The sequence below is a fragment of the Hemicordylus capensis genome, chromosome 1 (assembly GCF_027244095.1).
Source record: "Hemicordylus capensis ecotype Gifberg chromosome 1, rHemCap1.1.pri, whole genome shotgun sequence".
Classification (NCBI taxonomy): domain Eukaryota; kingdom Metazoa; phylum Chordata; class Lepidosauria; order Squamata; family Cordylidae; genus Hemicordylus; species Hemicordylus capensis.
Genome location: NC_069657.1, coordinates 34538847 through 34560867, shown reverse-complemented (window position 1 = coordinate 34560867; position 22021 = coordinate 34538847). Strand labels below are relative to the sequence as shown.

General features: G+C 42.6%; 1 protein-coding gene across 5 annotated transcripts in view; it reads right to left on the bottom strand.

The window, feature by feature from the left end:
- Positions 1 to 22021, bottom strand: part of TRIP11 (thyroid hormone receptor interactor 11) — an 86160-nt gene that overhangs the window by 29973 nt on the left and 34166 nt on the right. For 4 of the 5 annotated variants that reach the window (XR_008307970.1, XM_053252909.1, XM_053252910.1 and 1 more), the window contains 4 exons: positions 15538 to 15882; positions 12452 to 12492; positions 6145 to 6351; positions 1183 to 4215 (listed from right to left, as the gene is read on the bottom strand). Coding sequence is in view for 4 of the 5 variants with exons in the window: in XM_053252909.1 (XP_053108884.1) it covers positions 1183 to 4215; positions 6145 to 6351; positions 12452 to 12492; positions 15538 to 15882 (3626 nt within the window). In the remaining variant the exon portion in view is untranslated. The remainder of the gene's footprint in view (positions 1 to 1182; positions 4216 to 6144; positions 6352 to 12451; positions 12493 to 15537; positions 15883 to 22021) is intronic. The other variant, XM_053252921.1, reaches the window with a different exon arrangement.

The following is a 22021-nucleotide window of genomic DNA, read 5'->3' as shown; positions in this document are numbered from 1 at the left end:
GGGGAGGGGGTATGCTGACCTATTGAATATGGATTGAGCAGAAGATGACACATAACAGGGTAACAAATACAGAATAAATACAGATGAGATCACAGACAAGTATCTTGGACAATTAACTCAGTGTCACTTCCACCTTTCAGTGAGATACATGCTTATATTGCCATGTGCGAACAATCACTAACAGGTTGCACCTTATTTCTTTCACAGTTATCTATTCAAGGAAAGGTAGTTGGAAAGGACTAGTAGTAAGTATTACTGAAGGCCTGAAGTAGTGAAGCTGGAATAGAGGCAAGAAAGGAAGAAAATTCAGATTGGCTTACAAAAACCAGCAGCCAGAATAAGCATGTTTAGAGCTACGCTTGTGCAGTGGCACAAGTAAATATTATTCTTGAATTAACACTATATAATTGCTATATGCTTTCTGGAGGTTCCTCACACAAATTCCCAGATCATATAAACTCACTTGGAAACAAGATCCATTGAATTCAATAGGACTTAGTTTCATATTCGTATGTTTTGAATTAAGAGTGTGTGAGTGATAGTGGTGGGAATATTCATTAACCAGACTTGGACTGCCAAGACCTCTGTTCAAATCTCTGCTCCATCATGAAACTCAGGGGTGACCTTGCACCAGGCATTATCTCTCAGCGTAATGTATCTTAGTATCTTCATCTATACAACTTAAAACTTCACAGAGAAAAGGGAGATACAAATGTAACAAATAAACCAAGGTTCAGATAGTCATCCATTTTTATCCACCCTGTTTTTCAATAAGGTCTAGGAACTTATTTTGACAAAAGGTCCCTCCATGGGCCTGAGAAGGACCAACTGTCATCTGGCTCCTCTAAACGCCCCCTCCACAGCCATTACCATCAGGCTAAAGCAGAGGGTGTGGCAAGAAGCAAGGCCCTTCCATTGGCCCAAGAAGTACCAAGTGTCTTCTGGACTCTCCTTCTTTATTTATTTATTTACTTACTTATTTATGATTCTGAGTCCCTTTGGGGAGGGATTATTTATTTTTAAAAATGCTGTAAGCTGCTCTGAGCCAGTTGGAAACAGCAGGATATAAATCTAAGAAATCAAATGAAAGCCAACACTCTCAACATTCTGGATATGCCATTATTGTCATACTCTTCTCCCCCTCTGACATTTAAGAAAAAACAAATTCAGCTCATCACATACCTGCTCTCTCTCTTTCAATAGTTTTTCAAAAGTAAGAGCCTTCTCCTTCATTGAATTAGATTCAAATTCCTTCTCCCTCAGCATCATTGAAAACTGCATGTTAGTCTCTTGTAGTGCTCGGAACTCTGTTTCTTTCTCCTGGCATTTTGCTATTACTCTGTCATTTTCTTCTTTCAACTTACGAATGTCCATTTCTAAGATCAAAGTTCTCTCCTTTAGGTTAGTTACACCTTGCTTCAGCAGCTCATTCTCATTCTCTTTATTAGTAAGATTTTCACTTAGAGAAACTAACTGATCACTCTTCGATTTTATTAACAAGTCTTTTTCCCTGAGTGACTTCTGCAAGACATCACACTTCTCCCTTAAGTGCTTCATCTCCAGATCAGACTCCCCTTGGCCCTTCCTTTCCATCTCTGATGATGTAGCCATGGAATCAGACAGTCTCTGATTATTTTCCTGCAGAGTTCGGATAATTGCATCTTTTTCCTGCAAGGTCTTCTTTATGTGTTCCAATTCTTCATTTACTGGTTTGGACTCACTGGTAAGCATCTGAGGAACAGCATTACTTGGAATGTCTACTGGCTGTCCATTAGTGGACGAGCTTACTGGCAGAGATGGTGTCACCACATCAAGCTTGCCCAGAATAAAATCCTTGGTATTGTTGAGTTCCCCTATGCTGTGCTGAACCTGTGCTAATTCGTGACTAAACGTTTTCAGCTTTTTCTCATTTTGTTCATAGCCCTGGATCAAACCATTATACTCAATCTGCAATTGAGAATTGTTCTCACTATCGGCCAAAATCTGTGCCTGAAGCCTTTGCAGCTCCTCTTGGAGATGAGCAGACTCACGTTGCATATTCTGAACAGTAGTCATTACTTGCTGCTTCCACTCTTCCATCTTCTTCACCTGCTGTTTCAGCTTATCACGTTCCTGTAAGAGTTCCTCAAACTGGTTGCTGTTAATTCCTCCTAATTCGCTCCCTGAATCCATGTTGGTTGTCTGGAGGACTGTCAATAAAGTCTGGCACTTTTGACTTAATGCATCAATCTCAATATCTTTCTCTCGAATGATACGCGACAAGTTCTTGATAGTTTCTCTGGACATGTCCTGACTACTATTCTCAAATTCATTGGCTAGCTTTTGATTTTCTTCCTGCAGCTTCTTCAGAGCTGCTTCTTTAGCAGCTACAATATCCATCATCTTGTGATAGTCTGTTTTTAATTGACTATTCTCCCTAGTCTTTTCACTAAGAACTGCCAGCACTTGCTCTCGTTCCATGGCATAGGCTTGTAATTGCTGCTGAAGGTAAAGGACATCCTGCCTATAAGGTGGAGAGGAAACACTTGCATGGAGGGCTTGTATCTCTAAGTTCTTCTCCTGGATGATCTGGGTGAGTTTGCCAACATCATATTTGGATAACTGATCAATTTGTCTACTTAGTGAGATGTTCTTTTCATTCAGAAGTTTGATCTCCATTTCCCTCTCCTTTATGCCCTTTACCAGCCTTTCAATTTCAACTTTAGATAAGTCGTGTTTCTCATTTCCATTTTCACCATTAAGTGTCTGGACTTTGGTTTCTTGGAAGAGATCAGAGGGGTCTGGCTGAATGACTTGCCTCTGATTGTGCAACTGGGTTTTAATTTGTTCTATTGTTCTCTGCAAATTTTTAATTTCCTCATCCTTCTCTAAGCACACCTGTTTGTATGTGGTGTTCGTTTGTTCATGCTGAAATTTGGACTCCTCTATCTCCTTTTTGTACTCCTGCAGGGATTGCTGAAGTTGGGCTGTTTTCTTACTCTGATCCTCAAGTGTCCCTTTGTTATGTTTCACCTCTTCTTCAAGATTATTTTTAAGTACAGTTAACTGTGTTATTTCTGCTTCCAGTTCAGTGATGATATCTAGAGTTTTGGGCTCAGCTAAAGGAGGCGATCGGCTCTGCTGGTCTTTCAGACGTTCAATTTCTTCTTTCAAGTGATTATTTTCTTCTTTCATAGCTGAAAGGCTTCTCTCTTTTTCTTCTAAATTTTGTTTTAAGAATTCAGTCTTTTTGAAATCTTTCATGTAACTTTCATGTTGCTGCTCGAGTTCAGAAATCCTAGTTTTAAATTTTTCAACAAACACTTCTTTTTCTTTTATGAGTTCCGTCAGCTGTTTTTGCCCTGCTAAGCTAGTAGTCAACATCTCTTTAGTTTCCTCGTGGTCAGTTTCCATCTGTTCAATGGTCCTCTTAAGTTCTGCTATCTCAAAGTCTCTTTCTTGACTGAGTTTAACTAAGCGTTCATGTTCAAACTGCAATGCAGTGGTATTCATGTTGCGTGCATTTGACAGTTCTTCAATCGTTTGCTCATATTTATGAGCCTGTTCCAATAATCGGCTTTCAGTCTGGCTTAGTTCACTTTCCAACCATACTTTTTCGGTTTTCAAAGCTTCCAGCATGGTATCTTTTTCAAAAGCTATCTTATTCTTCTCACTGTTAGCTTCTTGCAATTGCTGTTTAAGTTCTTCACATGCTATATGAAGTTTTTCTTTTTGTAGTTGAAGATCCAAAATAGATTTTTCCAAGTCTGTATTTTTAAGTTTATTTTCTGAAATCTGCTCATTCAGCCTTAACATTTCCACTTCTCTTTCCTTGGATGAAACATTTTGATGGCTACTGTTAGATTCTTGATTTATCTTAGTTAATTCATTTTGGAGTGCAGAAAATTCTTCTTCTCTCTCCATTAGCTGTTTCTTTAATTCTACTAATTCCCATTTATTTTTAGAGTTACAATCCTGGGATGTTTTTAGCTGTTCTTTTAACTCTTTTATTTTATTCTCTAGGTGTTGCTTAGTCATGTGCAAATCATTAAGTGCAAATGTACACTGGTTTAGTTTCTCTCGTTGGACTTCTAACTCCTTGCTCATTTCTAGCTTCACAGTCTCAAGCTCCGATGTTTTTCTTTTTTCAGAATCTCTGTCAAGTTTTAGTTGGTTGATAGCATTAGCAGCTTCCACATTCTGCTTTGCTAGCTGTTCTTTTAGAATAATCATGTGCTAAAATAAAAACACAGAGGTGTTAAAGTAAACACACATTCATGACAGAAAAATAAAGCACTTTTCAGACTGAAAATATATAATTTTAGAATAAGCATTTTGTAATAGTTTTTATAAATTATTGTGTCGTATATGTACACTTTCTAGATTGACTACATAATGTTATCAATGTCAACCCTACATGAAACCACTGGGAGAGATCATCAGGAGGGTTGATGCTGGGTGTTATCAATATGCTCATGACACCCAGATTTACTTCTCCATGCTGACCTCATCAGGAAAAATCTTCCCTAAATGCCTGCTTGGAGGTGGTAATGGACTGGATAAAAGTTAACAAACTGAAGCTGAATCCAAACAAGATGGAGATACTGACTGGGGTGGGTGGGGGGGTCGGGACCCGAGAGATGGTTTCGATCTGCCTGTTCTAGATGGGGGTTACACTACCCCTGAAAGATCAGGTATGTACCTTGGGAGTGCTTCTGGACTCAAAGCTCTCCCTAGTTTCTCAGGTTGAGGCAGTTGGCAGGAGCGCTTTTTATCAACTTTGGCTGATACGTCAGCTATCTCCATTTCTAGAAGTGAATGACCTTAAAACAGTGGTACCTCTGTTAACCTGATAACCTCCAGACTCAACTTCTGTAATGTGCTCTACGTGGAACTGCCTTTCTACGTAGTCCGGAAACTACAATTGGTACAGAATGCGGCAGCCAGACTGGTCTCTGGGACAACACAAAGGGACCATATAATACTGGTTTTGAAAGAACTGCACTGGCTGCCAATATGTTTCCGGGTGAAATACAAAGTGCTGGTTATTACCTATAAAGCCCTCAACGGTTTGGGTCCAGGCTATTTAAGAGAGCACCTCCTTTGTCATGAACCCTGCTGCCTTTTGCGATCTTCTGTAAAGGTCCAGTCATGGTTGCCACCAGCTCATTTTTCTCTGTGGCTCTCCCAGGGCTTTGGAATATGCTCCCTGCTGAAATTAGAGCGTCTCCTTCTCTGTTGGTTTTCAAGAAAGCCCGCAAGACACTCCTGTTCTCACAAGCTTTTAATTAGAATTAATTTTAATAGTTTTAATAATTTGTTTTATATTTTATTGAGTTATGTATTAATCTGTGATTTTTAATATTAAAATGTGTACACCGCCTAGAGATGTACATATCAGGCGGTATAAAAACACGATAAATGAATGAATGACTAATATTTATTTTGCAGCATTGGGTGGGCAGAAGGGTGGTGGGAATGCTTTTTGCTTCTCTCCTTCCTACAAAAGGCCTTTCTCTGTTGAAGAACATGCCCATGAAGGTTCTGTGACCCTCGCGGACATATTCCTAGACTTTAAAAGGGCTTTTGTAGGACAGAAAGTGAGGTGAAAATCCCCTGCCCAGTGCTGCAAAGCAAACATTGCATGCTGTTAAGCTGCTTCATGAGAGAGCAAGGCTCTTGCTCTGCCCTCTTCTGGCTGGGCAGTATGTCAACCATTATTTTCAAGACTGCTTTTCAGGACAATTGAATCTAGCACAGAGCAAATACATATTAGCTTGTGCTCTACATTGTTCTGAGCCAGTGGGTTGTTAAATCAAGTCATGAAGTGCTATTGGTCAGACACAGTATTATGTGAATCTAACTAGAAATACTGTGTCACCCAAAAGGAATGCTTGAAACAAATGAAGATTTCTGAAACGCTCTAGCTTTCAGAGAAATAAATGAATGTTAACACTTAAAAAGAAAATCAACCTTAAACATTGCCTGAAGAATTATATCATTTCTCTTTAGAATGAAAACATCTAATTGATAAGCAAATTTTAAAAGCAGAATAGCTGACAATTTTAAATATAGCTAATGAATACCCATCCATCCATCTACTCACCCACCCACACTTTAGGATTACATACAATTTCTTCTGTTTAGTTAGTTCACAAATGTTACCTGTGTAGCTTCTTGATTCTGCTTGTCTAGTTCTTCCAGTTCTATTATTAGCATGTCTTTTTCAGCAACACTTTCATTAAATTCCTGTTGTTTCTTTTCCAAGTTTTGTCTCAACTGATTTACTTCCATGTTCTGTCCTTCAGTGGATATATGAGTAGAATTGTCACACTGTGGTTGTAACCTTGCTGTTTCTTTCTGGAATCTTTCCTTAATTTAGACAGAAAAAAGACCCTGAATTTAATAGGATAAAGCTGATCTGAGTATATTCATAAATATCAATACGTTATTTTAAAAAGCCAGCTTTACAAATCATTTGCAACATTGACAGGCTTTCTGAGAACTAGAAATCACTCTTAACTACTACCAAAAATTGCTCAGTTAGCCCAACAGGCAGTCATAAAAATAACCATGTACACCACTCTGAGCTCCTGAGAGGAAAAACGGAATATAAATGTAAATAACAATCAAACAAACTATAAATCCGGCATTGGCATATTAGTCCTCCTTGTTCAAATTGTAACTGAACCCTAAGTGTCTGGGCAAACACTTTTATAAGTGTTAAGTATACTGGCAAATAATTCCCAACTTTATATAATTAAAAAAAAGTTATCCAAGTCTAGAGAACAGAATTATTGCCTTAGAGACAGTGTTATGAAGGCTCAAGGTGCCTTTTCTTAAGGAAATACGAACACTTGTTAGAGGGAGAACACAGCAAGCTGCCTTATCCCAAGTCAGGTCATTGGTCTATCTGGCATAGTATTATCTACTACACCCACTGGCAGCAGCTCCAAGGTTTCAGGCAGGAGTCTTTCCCAGCACTACCCAGAGACGCTGGGGATTGAACCCAGAACTTTCTGGACACCAGCAGATGCTTTACCACTGAACTATAGCCTCATCCCATGAGGCAGTAAACTCTTGTGTGTACATTAATCTGCCTTGTTCCAATATTTTACAGCACAGTTTATGACCTGAAAAATACTGTGCTGCTTTCTCTCTTCATCAGTGAGCCACAGAGATTATGCATTGCTTCTACTTACTAATGATGATGGGAGAAAATGTAGTAAGCATTTTCATAAAAAGAATATGTAGCAACAAGTTCAGAGTAGGGATGTGCAAAACGTTTTGACTCGAAACGAGCCATTTCTGTTTCAATCCTGTATCAATTAGAGACCTTTTCAGTGCCATTTTGGAAGACTGCTTTCCCCTTGGCAATTGGTTTTGCACTGGCTTCGAATTGGCTTGCGATCTCCTTGGTTCTTGGTTGGCTTGTTATCATACAAACAATAACCAATTCTTTTGTGAGTTGGGTGGTAAGTAGCACCCATCATGCCCAGCCCATTCAACCCACTTTCGTATCCCTAGGAGCAACCCATGGGGAACAATGGGGTGTTTCAAATTCCCCAAATGTTCCCTCTGGCCAAAACACTCAAAACATTTCAAGGTTTGTTCCATCGAAACAACCAGGCCAACCGCTGTTTCAACAAAACATTTTGGCCATCTGTATTTTGTTTCGAGCTCGAAAAAGGTAAAGTTGTGCCCTCGAGTCAGTGTTGACTCCGGGCGACCACAGAGCCATGTGGTTTTCTTTGGTAGAATACTGTCATGGCATAGACTTCTGACTCAGAAGAGTCAGAGGAGGAACTGGAGGATTCACCTGCTAGTGAGGGCTCAGAGGCACAGCAACAGGATTTGGCAGAGAGACCAGACTCTGGAGCTGAGGAAAGGGAACAGCCGCCAGACATGAATCCTGATCAGGAGGAGGCTGGGATTTCACCTGTCTTGAGAAGACGTCTCAAAAGGAAAGCTCAGTGGGACACACGCAGGCGCAGGAGATCACAAGAGAGGAAGCAGAAGTGCTGACTCAGGGAAGCCTGATTGGCTGCTGGTTCTCTTGAGCCATATATCAAGCAGTCTGTGATTTCCACCGATGCTGTTAGCAACTTTCACTGACCGTGGACCGTGTTCTATTTTGAATTCTCAACTTTTCCGAGTTCCAGTTTGCCCTTGTTCTGTTCTTTCCTGCTCTGTGTTCTTGTTCCATTAATTCCTTGCCCTGGTGTCCTTTGTTCTCTTTCATTCCTTGCTCTGTTGTTTTCTTTTCAGTTATTACTCAGTTATTGTTAGAGGGGGGTACCTAGTTCAGTTCAGGGGACTTGATTCATTTACTATATTCTTTGTGAGTCTTTTTGTTTTCCTTCGTGCAGCTTCGCTGCTACTTTCTGTTAACTCACAGGGGGAGTGCTGAAGGGGGTTGTAAATCCTGTTGGGTTAGTCGAGCTAACAGATTTATGACAAATACAGGATGGGTTTACCAATGCCTCCTCCTGTGCAGTGCAAGATGATGCCTTTCAGCACCTTCCTATATCGCTGTTGCCCGATATAGGTGTTTTCCATATTCTGGGAATATGTTCCCATATTCTGGGAAACATACCAGCAGGGATTCAAACCAGCAATCTCTTGCTCACTAGCTGAGTCATTTCTCCGCTCCGCCAATAGGTGGCTTTCAAGCTCGAAACAACATGCAAAATCCATTTCGTGCACATCCCGAGTTCACAAAACCTTGGGTTGGTAGGTGTCTTTTCCTCAATGGCTTTAAAGCTGTGGTGGGTAATAGGTGGCATCTTAAACCCTTTTGTGCAATGCAAACGTTCTTGCCCAAGAAATACAGGTTGCTTACCTGTAACTTAAGATCTGGAAGTGATCTGTTGTAGTCATAAGGAATAGGTTCTGCGGCTGCGCAGTGACCTCGCGGGCTGATTGATTAGCTCCTTGCGACGCCCCGTCCCACCTGCACATGCTGTGCTGAGTTGTTGAAAGAGGCGGTTGGAGTGTCCATTTTCCAATTTCTCGTAGACCGCCTAAGGTGACGATCCACAAGTTGAACTGTAATGTACTCTCCGCCATTTTCTATAGTTGGTACTGCAGCAGGGATGGCTGGGAGGGGCTTATGACTACAACGGATAACTGCAAGATCTTGTTACAGGTAAGCAACCTGTATATCTGGAATGTAATCCGTTGTGGTCATAAGGAATGGGTGATTAGCTAGCTTTTCCTCTAGGAGGTGGGTGCAGTAACCCATGCTCATGCTAACACCCTTTTAAAGGACATTCCTCCCAAAATCTGCCTCTTTAGCCATCCGCAAATCTAATGCATAATGCTTGATGAACGGCAGCTGTGAAGACCATGTGGCCGCCACGCAGATATTCGACAGCCTGATGCCAGACAAGTGGGCTGCGGAGGTCGTGTATGCCCGAGTTGAGTGAGCATGTACAGTCTTTGGTGGGGCAACACCTTGACACTTTATACGCCAGGCAAATAGTTTCCAACAACCAATGAGCCAGGTGTTGGCGTGAAATTGGGCAACCTTTACATTTCCCTTTGAATCCAATAAAGAGAGTCTTTCTGTAACTCTGTGTCCTTTGCAAATAAAACAAGAGGGCTCTTCGCATGTCCAAGGAATGGAGCCAACTCTAAGGGCGTCTCAGCATTTTGAAAGGTAGGCAGGCAATATGACTTCTTGGTTAATATGGAAGTCTGTAACAATCTCTGTGCGAAAGCATGGGTCTAATCTCATGACCACTTTATGAGGATAGAATTGAGTGTATGGTTTATCTGCCCAAAGGGCCGTCAACTCACTCACCCGCTTCGCAGACGTGATTGCTACTAAAAAGGTGGTCTTTAACGTAAGTAGCCTGAGGGGTGTAGTTGCCAAAGGGTCAAACAGCCCTTCTGTTAATGCAGACAATACTAAAGATAAACTCCATTGTTCCATCGGCCGCCCGTATAGGTGGATATAAATTATTCAATCCTTTCATGAAGTGTTTGCATTCCGGGTGAGAGAACACAGTCATCCCAACCCAACCCCTATGTTTAGCTGAAATGGTGGCCAAATGTATCTTGAGGGACACATTAGCTAAGCCTTTAAGCTTCAAGGAAGTCAGATAACACAATATGTCTCGAGAAGTGGCATGAAAGGGCTTCACTCCCCTATCCTTCATATTGGTTCTGAAACGTTTCCACTTGCTAGCGTAATTCTTTCGTGTGGACTGTCTCCTACTGTTGAGTAGAATGTCCCTCATAGACCGATCCTCCAGGCTGTCATCTTCAAGGTGTGAACCTCAGGGTGCCAGATCTTTCCTTGCTCTCTTTGCAGTAGATCTGGAACTTGAGGGAACCTGTGACAGGTCCCTTGAGATAACTGCAGAAGTGGCGCAAACCACGGTTGGTGCGGCTACCACAGTGTCAGCAGAATGCAGTTCGCCCTGTCCCGAATAATCTGCGTCAACACCCGTCCTATTATTGGCAGTGGTGGGAACAGATAAAGAAGTCCCACACTCCATGTGTGTTGGAATGCATCCCCCAGGGATCCCTCTCCAATGCCTGCATCTGTCAATACAAAGCCAAATCCGTAGTCCAAATACAAGTCAGAAATCCATTTTATCAAATTACGAGGAGCTTCAGCAATGAGGTTCGAACGCTAAGGCGGTCAAAGAGAAACTGGAAAATTGATGCCCCAACCGCCTCTTTTAACAGCACAGTATGTGCCGGTGGGACGGGGCGTCACAAGGAGCTAATCAATCAGCCCACGAGGTCACTGCGCAGGCACAGAACCCATTCCTTATTACCACAATGGATCACGATCCAGATCCTCAGCTTTCTGCTGTTTAAAGGTCACAAAAAGGAGGAGGAAAATGTGATGTCAAACATTTCAGAAGCAGTTTTACAAGGCTGCCCAACTTAATGAATGCCTGTGTCTTTCAGCTTAGTTATCCTTGGCCATTCTCTAGTCAAATTTCCTCACTTATTTGGCTACATTTGTTACAACTGTGTTCTTTTTTCTCTTCTCAACAAAATATTGAAGCAGCCAAAAGACAACTTGCTAAATTTGAAAAATTAATATTAGATATCAATACATCAACTAAACTTTATGCTATTCTGCTTGAGTATGAGATCTCACCATTAATTGGATTAAAATCAGTTTAGGGAAATGATTTATGAATGGTAATTGATGAAGGGGACTGGAAGGGTGCGCCTTGATTGCATTTGAATGGGAGACTAAAAGTGTGAGCACTGTAAGATATTCCCCTCAGGAGATGAAGCCACTCTGGGAAGAGCAGAAGATTTTAAGTTCCCTCCCTGGCTTCTCCAGGATAGGGCTGAGAGAGAGTCCAGCCTGCAACCTTGGAGAAGCTGCTGCCAGTCTGTGAAGACGATACTGAGCTAGATAGACCAATGGTCTAATTCAGTATATGGCAGCTTCCTATGTTCCTATGAAACAGGGTTTGGCTTTCTAAATTTATATTTTCATCCTAGGCTCAAATTGGAGAAAATTATCTTAAAATAATTTATAGATGGTACATGAGTCCAGTAAAATTGGATATATTACTAAAAAAACAAATCTATGCTCTTGGAATAACTGCAATGAGAAGTACACATATTTTTATTTATGGTGGATATGCCCAAGGATTAGAACCTTTTGGGACTTGGCATTTTCAGAAATTGGTAAAAATCATTAATCAGGACATTAAAATAGATCCTCAACTTAGCATTGTTAGGAATATTTATTTAAGAGAATAAAGTAATAAAATCTAAAGAGTTGGTGAATTATATGATAGTGTCCAGAATTGTGATAACTATAAATTGGAATCATGGAATATTATCTTTAGGTGAATGGTACAATAAGCTTTGGTTTGTAGCTATGGCAGAGAAATTAACCCATTTGTTGCATTCTTTGAACAGGTCAATCAAAATCATATTCTTTCTTTGAATTTTGGCACAATTTAATTTTGTTATCAGTCAAAGAAATTATGATAAAATATTGCCTACTTATTATGATAAAATATTGCCTACTTATTATATTCAGATATGAAAGATGTGTTTTATTCATAAAATGCTCAGATTTGTTTGGGTTAACATTTTGGATTTATAACCTCTATTATAATAATAGAGACCTGATCTCTAAGAAGCTAAAGTGTATGAGTTATTATGCATTCTGTGATATTATATTCTGCCTTTAATATATATATTTTTAAAGACCATCTTTAGAGCCTCTTCCTTAAATATGAATTCTAGTATTTATAAGCAATGTCATGTCTTGCAATTTAATGTCTACATTAAGTAATCTCTAAGCAAATAATGTATGAACTTTTCAAAGTGGAGCTAACCAAGATTCCCAAGATCAACAGTTAAATTTCATGCAATAACAAAAACGTTAAAGTAGACCACAGAATTTTGAAAATATGCACATCTTTTTCCAGGTTTTTACTTTATTAGGTCTGATGTAAATGGTATTTAGTAATTCACTTACCTGATCTGATGTTTTAAGCCTTTTAATTTCATTTTCTGCATCTGTAAACACAATGGAAAAATATGGTAATTCTCCAAGGGAAGAATGAACCAGCTGATGTAATAGATTTTAAAGGCAAGAACACAAGGACAGCATTTAAAGCTGCAATCTTAAACAAACATACTTTGAATTAACACATTCCAAATAAACACAGCTAACACTACAGCTATAACATTAACCCATTGTTGTCACTTGAACATTTTTGTTCCTAGCATGATTTGCCACTACAGAAATGATATTGGGATACATTTAAAGTAATACACTGTTTAAAAGTAATAACTACTTTTAGGCTACGATTTATACTGTTTTCACTATCTCCAAAGTTAATTCATGCTGATAATGTTGTTGCTTCGAAGAGGTTAATGCAGGGATTCTCAAATTGTGAGTCGGGACCCCCAGGGGATTGGAAGCAACTTCAAAGGGGGCAAGGAATCAGGAGGGCAGCAGGGGCCTCAGCCATGTCTCTGAGTTCCAGAATTAGCCAGGAGCAAAGAGTTTGTCCCAGAGAAAGAATTCTCCTCCAGTATGCTGACCAAAGCAGCACCACTGCTGTGCCAGCTCTTGGCTTTAGGAGCAGTGGGGGAGCAGGTAGCTTTCAGCTCCCATCTTCCTGTCCACTTCCTGCCACTCCTGACTATCCCCTTGCCTCTGAGACATCAGGTAAGACCCCTACTTCTGACAGCTCCATTCTGATGTCCTTTAAAACTCTTTGCAACCTCCCCAGGGGTTCTGACCCACAGTTCAAGTGCCACTGATTTGATACCCTGTAGTGATGTGCATGCCTCCGAACCGGTCCGGATTGGCACGGGGTGGGGGGTTTGCAGCTTTAAGGGCGGGGGGGGGGAGTACTCCCCCCCGCCGCTCTTCCCCCTCCGGTGCTGTGGTTTGTGCAAAAGTTTCTGGGGCGGCAGCATTCCTCTCTGCCGCCCCTGGCCCCGTCATCAGCCTGCTAGAGCTGAAATATGCTACACGCATGCGCCCGTTCTGGCGCGCGTGCGCACTTGCCACCGCCGCGCGCGCTCCGAACACATCACACGTCAACGTGTGACGTCTGCGGAGCGCGCGCGCGGCGGCGACAAGTGCACACGCGCGCCAGAACGGGCGCATGCGTGTAGCGTATGTCAGCTCTAGCAGGCTGATGACGGGGCCAGGGGCGGCAGGGAGGAACGCTGCCGCCCCAGAAACTTTTGCACAAACCACAGCGCCGGAGGGGGAAGAGCGGCGGGGGGGGGGGGAGAATAAGTACTACCCCCCGCCCTTAAAGCTACAACCCCCCTCCGTGCTGAGCCGCCGGACCGGCTCGGAACCGGACCAGTTCGGAGGCCTCCAGAATGGCCTCCGAACCGGTTCGGGCATACCCCTAATACCCTGCGGGTCACGGTATCAAAAGGTTTGAGAACCCCTGGGTTAATGAAACATTTCTCTCTCTCTCTCTCTCTCTCTCTCACACACACACACACGAAACATTCCTGGCTATTTTGTGAGGTCCTCTATCACACTGCTTTTAAGTTTGTGAGTCCATCTATTTTACACCTTAAAGTCAAGATAAAACAGACACAATTTAGCCCCCTCTATCATACAAAGAATTGTAACTTCAAATCTATCTATCTATCTAGTCACTAATCCCATGTGTGGCAGCTCTCGTGAGATTTCATGAGTGAGGAGAGGGGGAGAGGAAGATGAGCGGCCAGGGAGAGAAAATGGAGGCCAAGCTGGCTGGGCGGCAAGAAGAAGCAGCGGCCAGGCCGGCCGTGGACAACAAACTGGGGCTGAAGGGATGGGGTGGGGAGACAGGGAGAACTAGGGGTGCAGATGCTCTGTGACAGGTCAGCTAGTATATAACTATTTCTTAATTTTAAAAATCCCTCAAACAAACCAAAAACAGAATAGTGAAATCCTTCACAATGATGGCAAATATTTAAATCTTTCAAAGTGCAACAGATAACTGAACTTTCTGAAACTATGGATAAGAAGATACGACAAGCTGTTCCTCAAAAGACTATTCTAGCCACAAGACTTTCTAGCTTGGTGGAATACCTTGCCCATTTAAACCATTCACCATAGATTAGCCAATATAGATACCCAACCATGTGTGAAAGCCACCAAATCTTTACCATACATTAGAAAACATAGCAGGGGGGTGGAATTTAATATCATGTCCATTAATACAGACAGCCAAATAGCAGAAAACCTTACCATGTGGAACGTTGGTCACCTGGACTGGGTCTATTTTTCACTTATATAACAAAAAGAGCACAAAGGTGGGTCTCTAAGCATTTTTTCTATATTCAGGATAACAACCAGTACTTTTCTAGTGTAGGTGTTCTTAGACATACCATATTTTCATACTACTAGGCTGGGATCCAAAGAGCTGCACATAGCATGGGGATTCTTCTACCTCCCCCTTTAGGTGGCAGCACCCCCACTCAATGATAAGGGAAATTTTGGAGTAGCACTGCATCCAAAGGGAATGCTACTGGAATTGAAAACTGCCAAGTCTCCCTCTCCTCGCCCCATATGTAAACACTTTGCATATAAAGGTCCTCTTTGTAGTCTAGTCTCAATGCACAGCATCCTTACTAAGATAGTTATGAGTAACTCTCGTGAAATGGATGACTTAATTTATTAATTATTAAGTCATTAATTACATTAATTAAATGAATGACAAGTTATTATTTATATACCACTTTTCAACAAAAAAGTTATCAAAACAGCTTACATAGAAAAAGGATTGTCGCCAAAGGGCTCACAATCTAAAAAAGACACCCCACCCCACAAAATAGACACCAGCCACTGGAGGGACGTGGTGCTGGGGTTCAATTGGGTCAGTTGCTCTTCCTCTGCTAAATATAAATAAATTCACCACTTTGGAAGGTGTCTCTTTGCCCAGTTAGCAGAGAAACTTGTCATAACTAACTTGTTCTGCTGATTTCAGTGGTTCTTAGTCATGCTTAACTAGTCTGGGTGCTGCTCAATGTTTTCCTAAACCTATCTTTACCTGCTAAAAACAGAAACAATATAACCCTTAATTCCCAGTAGCTTCATACCAAGCAGAGCTTGCTGTAGCCGGAGGACTTCTGCCTGCTGTGATTCTGCAGCATCTTTGGGGACTTCCACCTGTGTTTTCAAGTCAGCCTGTTCTTCAGGAAGAGAAGATTGGAGTATACTGAATTCAGACTTCAGCCGTTCATATTCCTGCATCACTTGACTTTTTTCTGTTTTTACCAATTCAAGTTCTTTCGAAATAGTATTTCTCTCTTCTTCTGCTGAAGACAATTTCTGATTTAAACTTCTCACTTTATCTTCCAGTTCCTTCAAGGATGGTGCTGTGGAGTCAGATGTATGGCTTTGTAAACTATCTTTGGAAGAAATATTAGCACCTGCACCACCAACTATAAAGTAGAAAAAGATTGCACTATATTAATACCCAGAAATATGGTGTTTCCCCAATTTTGTCTATGTGCAAGAGAAATTGAATTAATTTGGGAAAATGGGTAATTAATATTTACAAGTTTGCAGAACAAAATGAGGTATTTACAAGAAATGTAGAAAAAGGACTTTTGAAACAAACTGTAAAATAAAAGATTACAATTAAGGCAATTCTGCAAGCACAGCTTGATAATGGATAAATTATTCTGGATCCTCTTTAAGAGCATGAGTGGAAATTTTTAATTCCACAAAAGTCAACAGATAACTTGTTCTTTTTAACTGTCACAGTGCCAAATTTCACCTATAACATTTGAGCCAGTTCTTTACTGTCCATTCTGTCCAGATCAGATCTGTTTCTTTTCAATGATGTTATTTTTCTGCCTTTGACAGTATCAGTAAGCATAAGAGAACTTGACATCTCATATGCTTGAAGAGCAGAGTTAAATCTTCCAGATTAAAAGAGCAATTCTCATAAATTTATCTCTTTGAAACGTTTTGCAGAGAAAAACGATCTGTCAACAAATTTGTCTGCATAGAGAAAAACGTAATCCAGTCCAAATCCAAGGTCAAAACCAAGAGTTCAAAGTAGTTTCTCGTATCCGAGGAGCAACAGCAATTAGGTGTGAACACTAAGGCAGTCAAAGAGAAACTGAGGAGGAGACGCCCCAACCACCACTCTTAATGGACACGGCACGTGCAGGCGGGAGGGGCGTCATGAAGAGCTAATCTATCAGCCCACAAGGTCCCTGTGCAGGCGCAGAACCCCATTCCTTTTGGTTACAACAGATCACAATCCAGATATACAAGAGTGAGAGCCAGCGTGGTATAGAGGTTAGAGTGCTGGACTAGGACCGGGGAGACCCGAGTTCAAATCCCCATTCAGCCATGATACTAGCTGGGTGACTCTGGGCCAGTCACTTCTCTCTCAGCCTAGCCTACTTCACAGGGTTGTTGTGGAAGAGAAACTCAAGTATGTAGTACACTGCTCTGGACTCCTTGGAGGAAGAGCGGGATATAAATGTAATAATAATAATAATAATAATAATAATAATAATAATAATAATAATAATAATAATGGGAAGGACTCGATGTCTGGATAAAACAAACCAGTCAATAATACCTGTCTGACTGTGTAAACAAGAAATAATACAGATATAACTGTAGTGGAGAAGAAAGAAAAAGAAGTCAAAATAATCGACATAGCAATACCAGGGGATAGCAGAATAGAAGAAAAAGAAATAGAAAAAATCACCAAATACAAAGATCTACAAATTGAAATTGAAAGGCTGTGGCAGAAAAAGACCAAAATCATCCCAGTGGTAATTGGCGCCCTGGGTGCAGTTCCAAAAGACCTCGAAGAGCACCTCAACACCATAGGGGCCACAGAAATCACCATCAGCCAATTACAAAAAGCAGCTTTACTGGGAACAGCCTATATTCTGCGACGATATCTATAACAATTGACAATAAAATTCAGCCATCCCAGGTCCTTGGGAAGGACTCGATGTCTGGATAAAACAAACCAGTCAATAACACCTGTCTGACTGTGTAAACAAGAAATAATATACCAGTACTATGAATGAAAGGATTTGGCATTATCAAACAAAAATGCCCATAAAGTTATTGAATTATTAAATTTGATAATCATCTACATGAATCTGAAGAGGAGGAGCTGCCAATAATAAAGCAATGCATGCCATAATAAAGCAATTAGCTTCAATGCCATGGCTAACGACTCATTTTACCACTAGGATACTCTGAATAGGATGGAAAAACAGGTTGCTCACCTGTAACTGATGATCTGGAAGAGATCCGTTGTATTCATAACAATGGGTTCTGCGCCTGCGCAGTGACCTCACGGACCGATTAGCTAGCTCCTCGCTCCGCCCCTAACTGCCCTGCACGAGACCGTGCTCTTCTCATCCCTGGCAGTTGGGGCGTGTCTCTTTCAGTTTCTGGTGGACCGACAGTCGTTTTTCTCTATTTCTCTGAAACCCAACCTGGTCCTGCTCGAAAACCGTGGGGAGGTCTGGGCAGGTCTTATGAATACAACGGATCTCTTCCAGATCATCAGTTACAGGTGAGCAACCTGTTTATCTGGATAGTGATCCGTTGCATTCATAACAATGGGTGATTAGCCAGCTGCTGCCTTGGTGGTGGGCAGTATCTACGGCAGGACCCTCTTCAGTACACTCCGCCCAAACTCTCCTTCCTTTGATTGTCGCAGGTCCACTGCATAATGCCGAATGAAGGGTTGGTTTGACGTCCATGTTGCTGCTTTGCATATATCCTTCATCGACACACCGACCAAATCCGCTGCAGAGGAGGCATAGGCTCTCGTAGTGTGAGCTGTGATAGTCCCTGGTGGCACCTTGCCTTGCGCAGTATAAGCTAGCTTTACTGCCTTCACAATCCACTGAGCCAACCTCTGTCGTGAGACCGGCTTTCCCTTAACCGAGCCCGTGTACAAGACAAACAGTTTCCTAGTCCGTCGAATAGACTTAGTGGCGTCCAAGTAGTATAGGAGCGCTCTACGGACATCCAGAGTATGCATCTCCTTTTCTAGCCGTGATTCCGGGCTCTGGAAAAATGTTGGAAGAATTATATCCGCATTAATGTGGAAATCAGACGTTACCTTGGGGCGGAACTTCGGATCCAGCCGAAGAGAGACCTTATGCAGAAAAACTTGCATATATGGTTTGTCCATTCTGAGAGCAGCTAGCTCACCTACCCTCCGTGCCGTCGTTATCGCTATTAAGAAGGCTGTCTTAATGGTAAGAAAACGTAAGGAGGCCGTTGCCATAGGTTCAAACGGCGGCTGAGTCAGCGCCTGTAGCACCAAAGTCAAATCCCACTGCTGATGTGGGCGCCGAATTGGTGGGTACAGATTATTTAACCCCTTCAGAAATTTCTTGCATTCCGGATGGGAAAACACTGTAGACTTGTCCCATCCCCCATGCTCTGAAGAGATTGCTGAGAGGTGTACCTTCAAAGAGGCATTCGCCAAGCCCATCATTTTGAGGGTTGTGATATACAGCAACACTTGAGTTACCGATGCTTGCCTTGGTAAGAAACCACGCTCCCTAGCGTAGAGTTAAAAACGTCTCCACTTACTGTCGTAATTGCGGCGAGTCGACCTCTTTCTAGTGTTTAATAGAATCTTTTTTAATAACCTATGCGCCACGCTGTGAGCCGAAGCATCTCTACTTGGGGATGATTTATCGCCCCTGAATCTTGAGACAACAAGTCCGGCTGATTGGGAAACTTGTGGTATACTCCCCTTGACATACGTAGCACTGTTGAAAACCATTGTTGTCTGGGCCGCCATGGCATTATCAAAATGGCCTTCGTGCTGTCCCTGAGCAATTGCGCCACCACCCTTGATATTAGTGGTTGCGGTGGAAACAGGTAAAAAAGACTTTTCGTCCATCTGTACTGGAAAGCGTCCCCTTTGGATCCCGTGCCTACTCCCGCACGAGAGCAATATGTCGGACACTTTGTGTTTACAGCCGTCGCAAACAGATCCACAGTCGGCCATCCCCATTTGTTGAATAGTGCCGACAGATAGTCCATATTCATCTCCCACTCGTGTTGCTGGTTGTATACCAGGGCTCTGCTCAGTCCATCTGCCTGAACGTTGTCCACCCCTTTTATGTGTATTGCTATCAGAATTATGTCCCGAGCAATACACCAATTCCAGATGTTTTGACTCAGCACACACAGCACCCGAGAGACCGTACCCCCCTGCTTGTTTAGGTACGCCATTGCGGTGGTATTGTCCAGGTGGATCTGCACCACCTTCCCGTGCAGTAGGGATTGAAATGCCCTTAGGGCCAAGAACACTGCAAGAAGTTCCAGGTAGTTTATGTGTTTTTTCGCCTGCAGACTTGTCCACCGCCCCTGAATCTGATGTTGTAGGCAATGTGCTCCCCATCCCTGTAGGGAGTCATCCGTTGTTACACTGCACGCCGGCGTGAGCAGTTGGTATGGCACGCCTGAAAGCAAGTTGCTCGCAAGTGTACACCATTTCAAGGACCTTAGTACCGCACATGGGAATGTTAGCCATTTGTGCTGGCTGTCGCGATTTGGTCGAAAGTTCATCAGAAACCAAGTCTGTAGAGGTCGCATATGCAACCTTGTATTGCAAACAGTCGTATTGCATGACGCCATGAGCCCTAGGAGCCTCTGAATCGACACAGCCCTTTGCTTGGGTTGCTGTTGGAAAAGATGTATAAGCTCCTTGATCTGGGCATACCTGGACTCCGGCAGATAAGCCCTTTTCTCTTGCATGTCTAAAATCGCACCAATGTAGTCGACCCGCCTCTGGGGGTGCAACCTTGACTTCTTCTGGTTCACCGTGATTCCTAGGTCTCTCAGAAGAGTGAGTACATACTGGACTTGGGAAAGTAATCTCTCTCTTTCGTCACTGACCAGGAGCCAATCGTCCAAGTATGGATACACCACTATCCCTTGGGTCCTTAAGAAAGCAACTACAGTCGCCATGACTTTGGTAAACACTCTTGGCGCTGTGGACAGGCCGAATGGCAAAACCTGATACTGGTACGCTGTATTTCCTACGGTGAACCGCAGGTACTTGCGATGTCCTTCGCGAATACCTATATGAAAATAGGCATCCTTCAAGTCCAAAGTGACAGCCCACTCTTCTTGCACAAGAAGATGTAAAATGCCTTGTAGTGTTATCATCCTGAATTTTCTCGTGTCTACATACCAATTCAGTTGCCTTAAGTCCATTATTGCCCTTATGCCCCCGTCCTTCTTGGGGACTTGGAAATAACAGGAATAGAATCCTTGCATTCTGTCCACCCACCTCACTGGCACAATTGCCTGCTTTTCCAACAACACTTGTACTTCCTCCATCAGTACCTGGGTTGACCTGGTATAGGTTATTCCTTGAAAAGGTGGCAAAGCTTTGAACTCTATCGCGTAGCCACACTTTATGATTTTCAATACCCATTGATCTGATGTTATGTTGTGCCATGCTTGCGCGTGACTGGCCAGTTTGATGGTAATGCTGACCTGCACAAGACCGTTGTTGTGGGCCTTGGGTTCCCGAGCTTCTAGTGTTGTCGGTAGCATAGGAGGTGGATGGACCATCCCATCAAAGAGACTGCTTATGTTGGTCCTTGCCAGGCTTCTGTCCTTTCTGGCGCTGGACATAGGGCTTATTGCGTTGATAAGGCTTATACTGCCGTTTATAGTCCCTTCTGTCCTGTCTGTATCTGGAGCGGCCTTGCTGACGTCCATAAGCAAAGTTTTTTGATGTCTGACTACTCACTGCTGCCATGAACGTCTTGGCAGTGAACTTTGATTGTTTCCACGACTGCATCATGGAATCTGTCATCTCGGCAAAGAGCCCTTTGCCATCAAATGGTAAGTGTTCTATTTTATCGCGCATGTCCTGCTGCAAAGTTGTTGATTGTAGCCACGCATGGCGTCTCAAGGTAATCGCAGTGGTCATTGCACGTGACTCAGTCTCTGCAGCATGTTTAAATGTACTCAGTAAATGCCGCGTAATGACCGTCGCTTTCTCATATGTCCTTTTAAAATTCTCCTGAAATTCCTCAGATGACATCGTTGCTGAATCTTGGAACAGTGTGTCCCAAATGTGGTGACCATATCTCGTCAAACAAGCCGAGTAATTAGCAATCTTGATTGCCAAACTTGACGTAGCATAGACCTTCCGTCCCAGAACATCAAGTTTTCTGCCCTCCTTATCACCGGGCGTCGAATGCCGCGCTCCCCCTTTCGAAGAGGCGCACTCTATAACCAAAGAATTTGGTTCCGGGTGCTTCATAAGGTAGCCACAGTCAGTCTCTTGCACCCGATATAGGCCCTCAAGTTTACGTGAGGTAGCTGTCGATGTTTGTAGGACCTCCCATGCAGTCTGTGCCGCTTTCGTTATCGCTGGTATCATGGGCAAAGCAACTGGGTGAGACACTTTAGCACGTGCCATCATATTATATACAGGATCCTTAAGGTCCATCTCAGGCTGCCTCAATTCAAGGCCCAATGCCTCCGCCATCTCACGTATCTGAATGTGATACGCCTTCAGCTCCTCCGATGGCGAAACCAAAGTGTGCG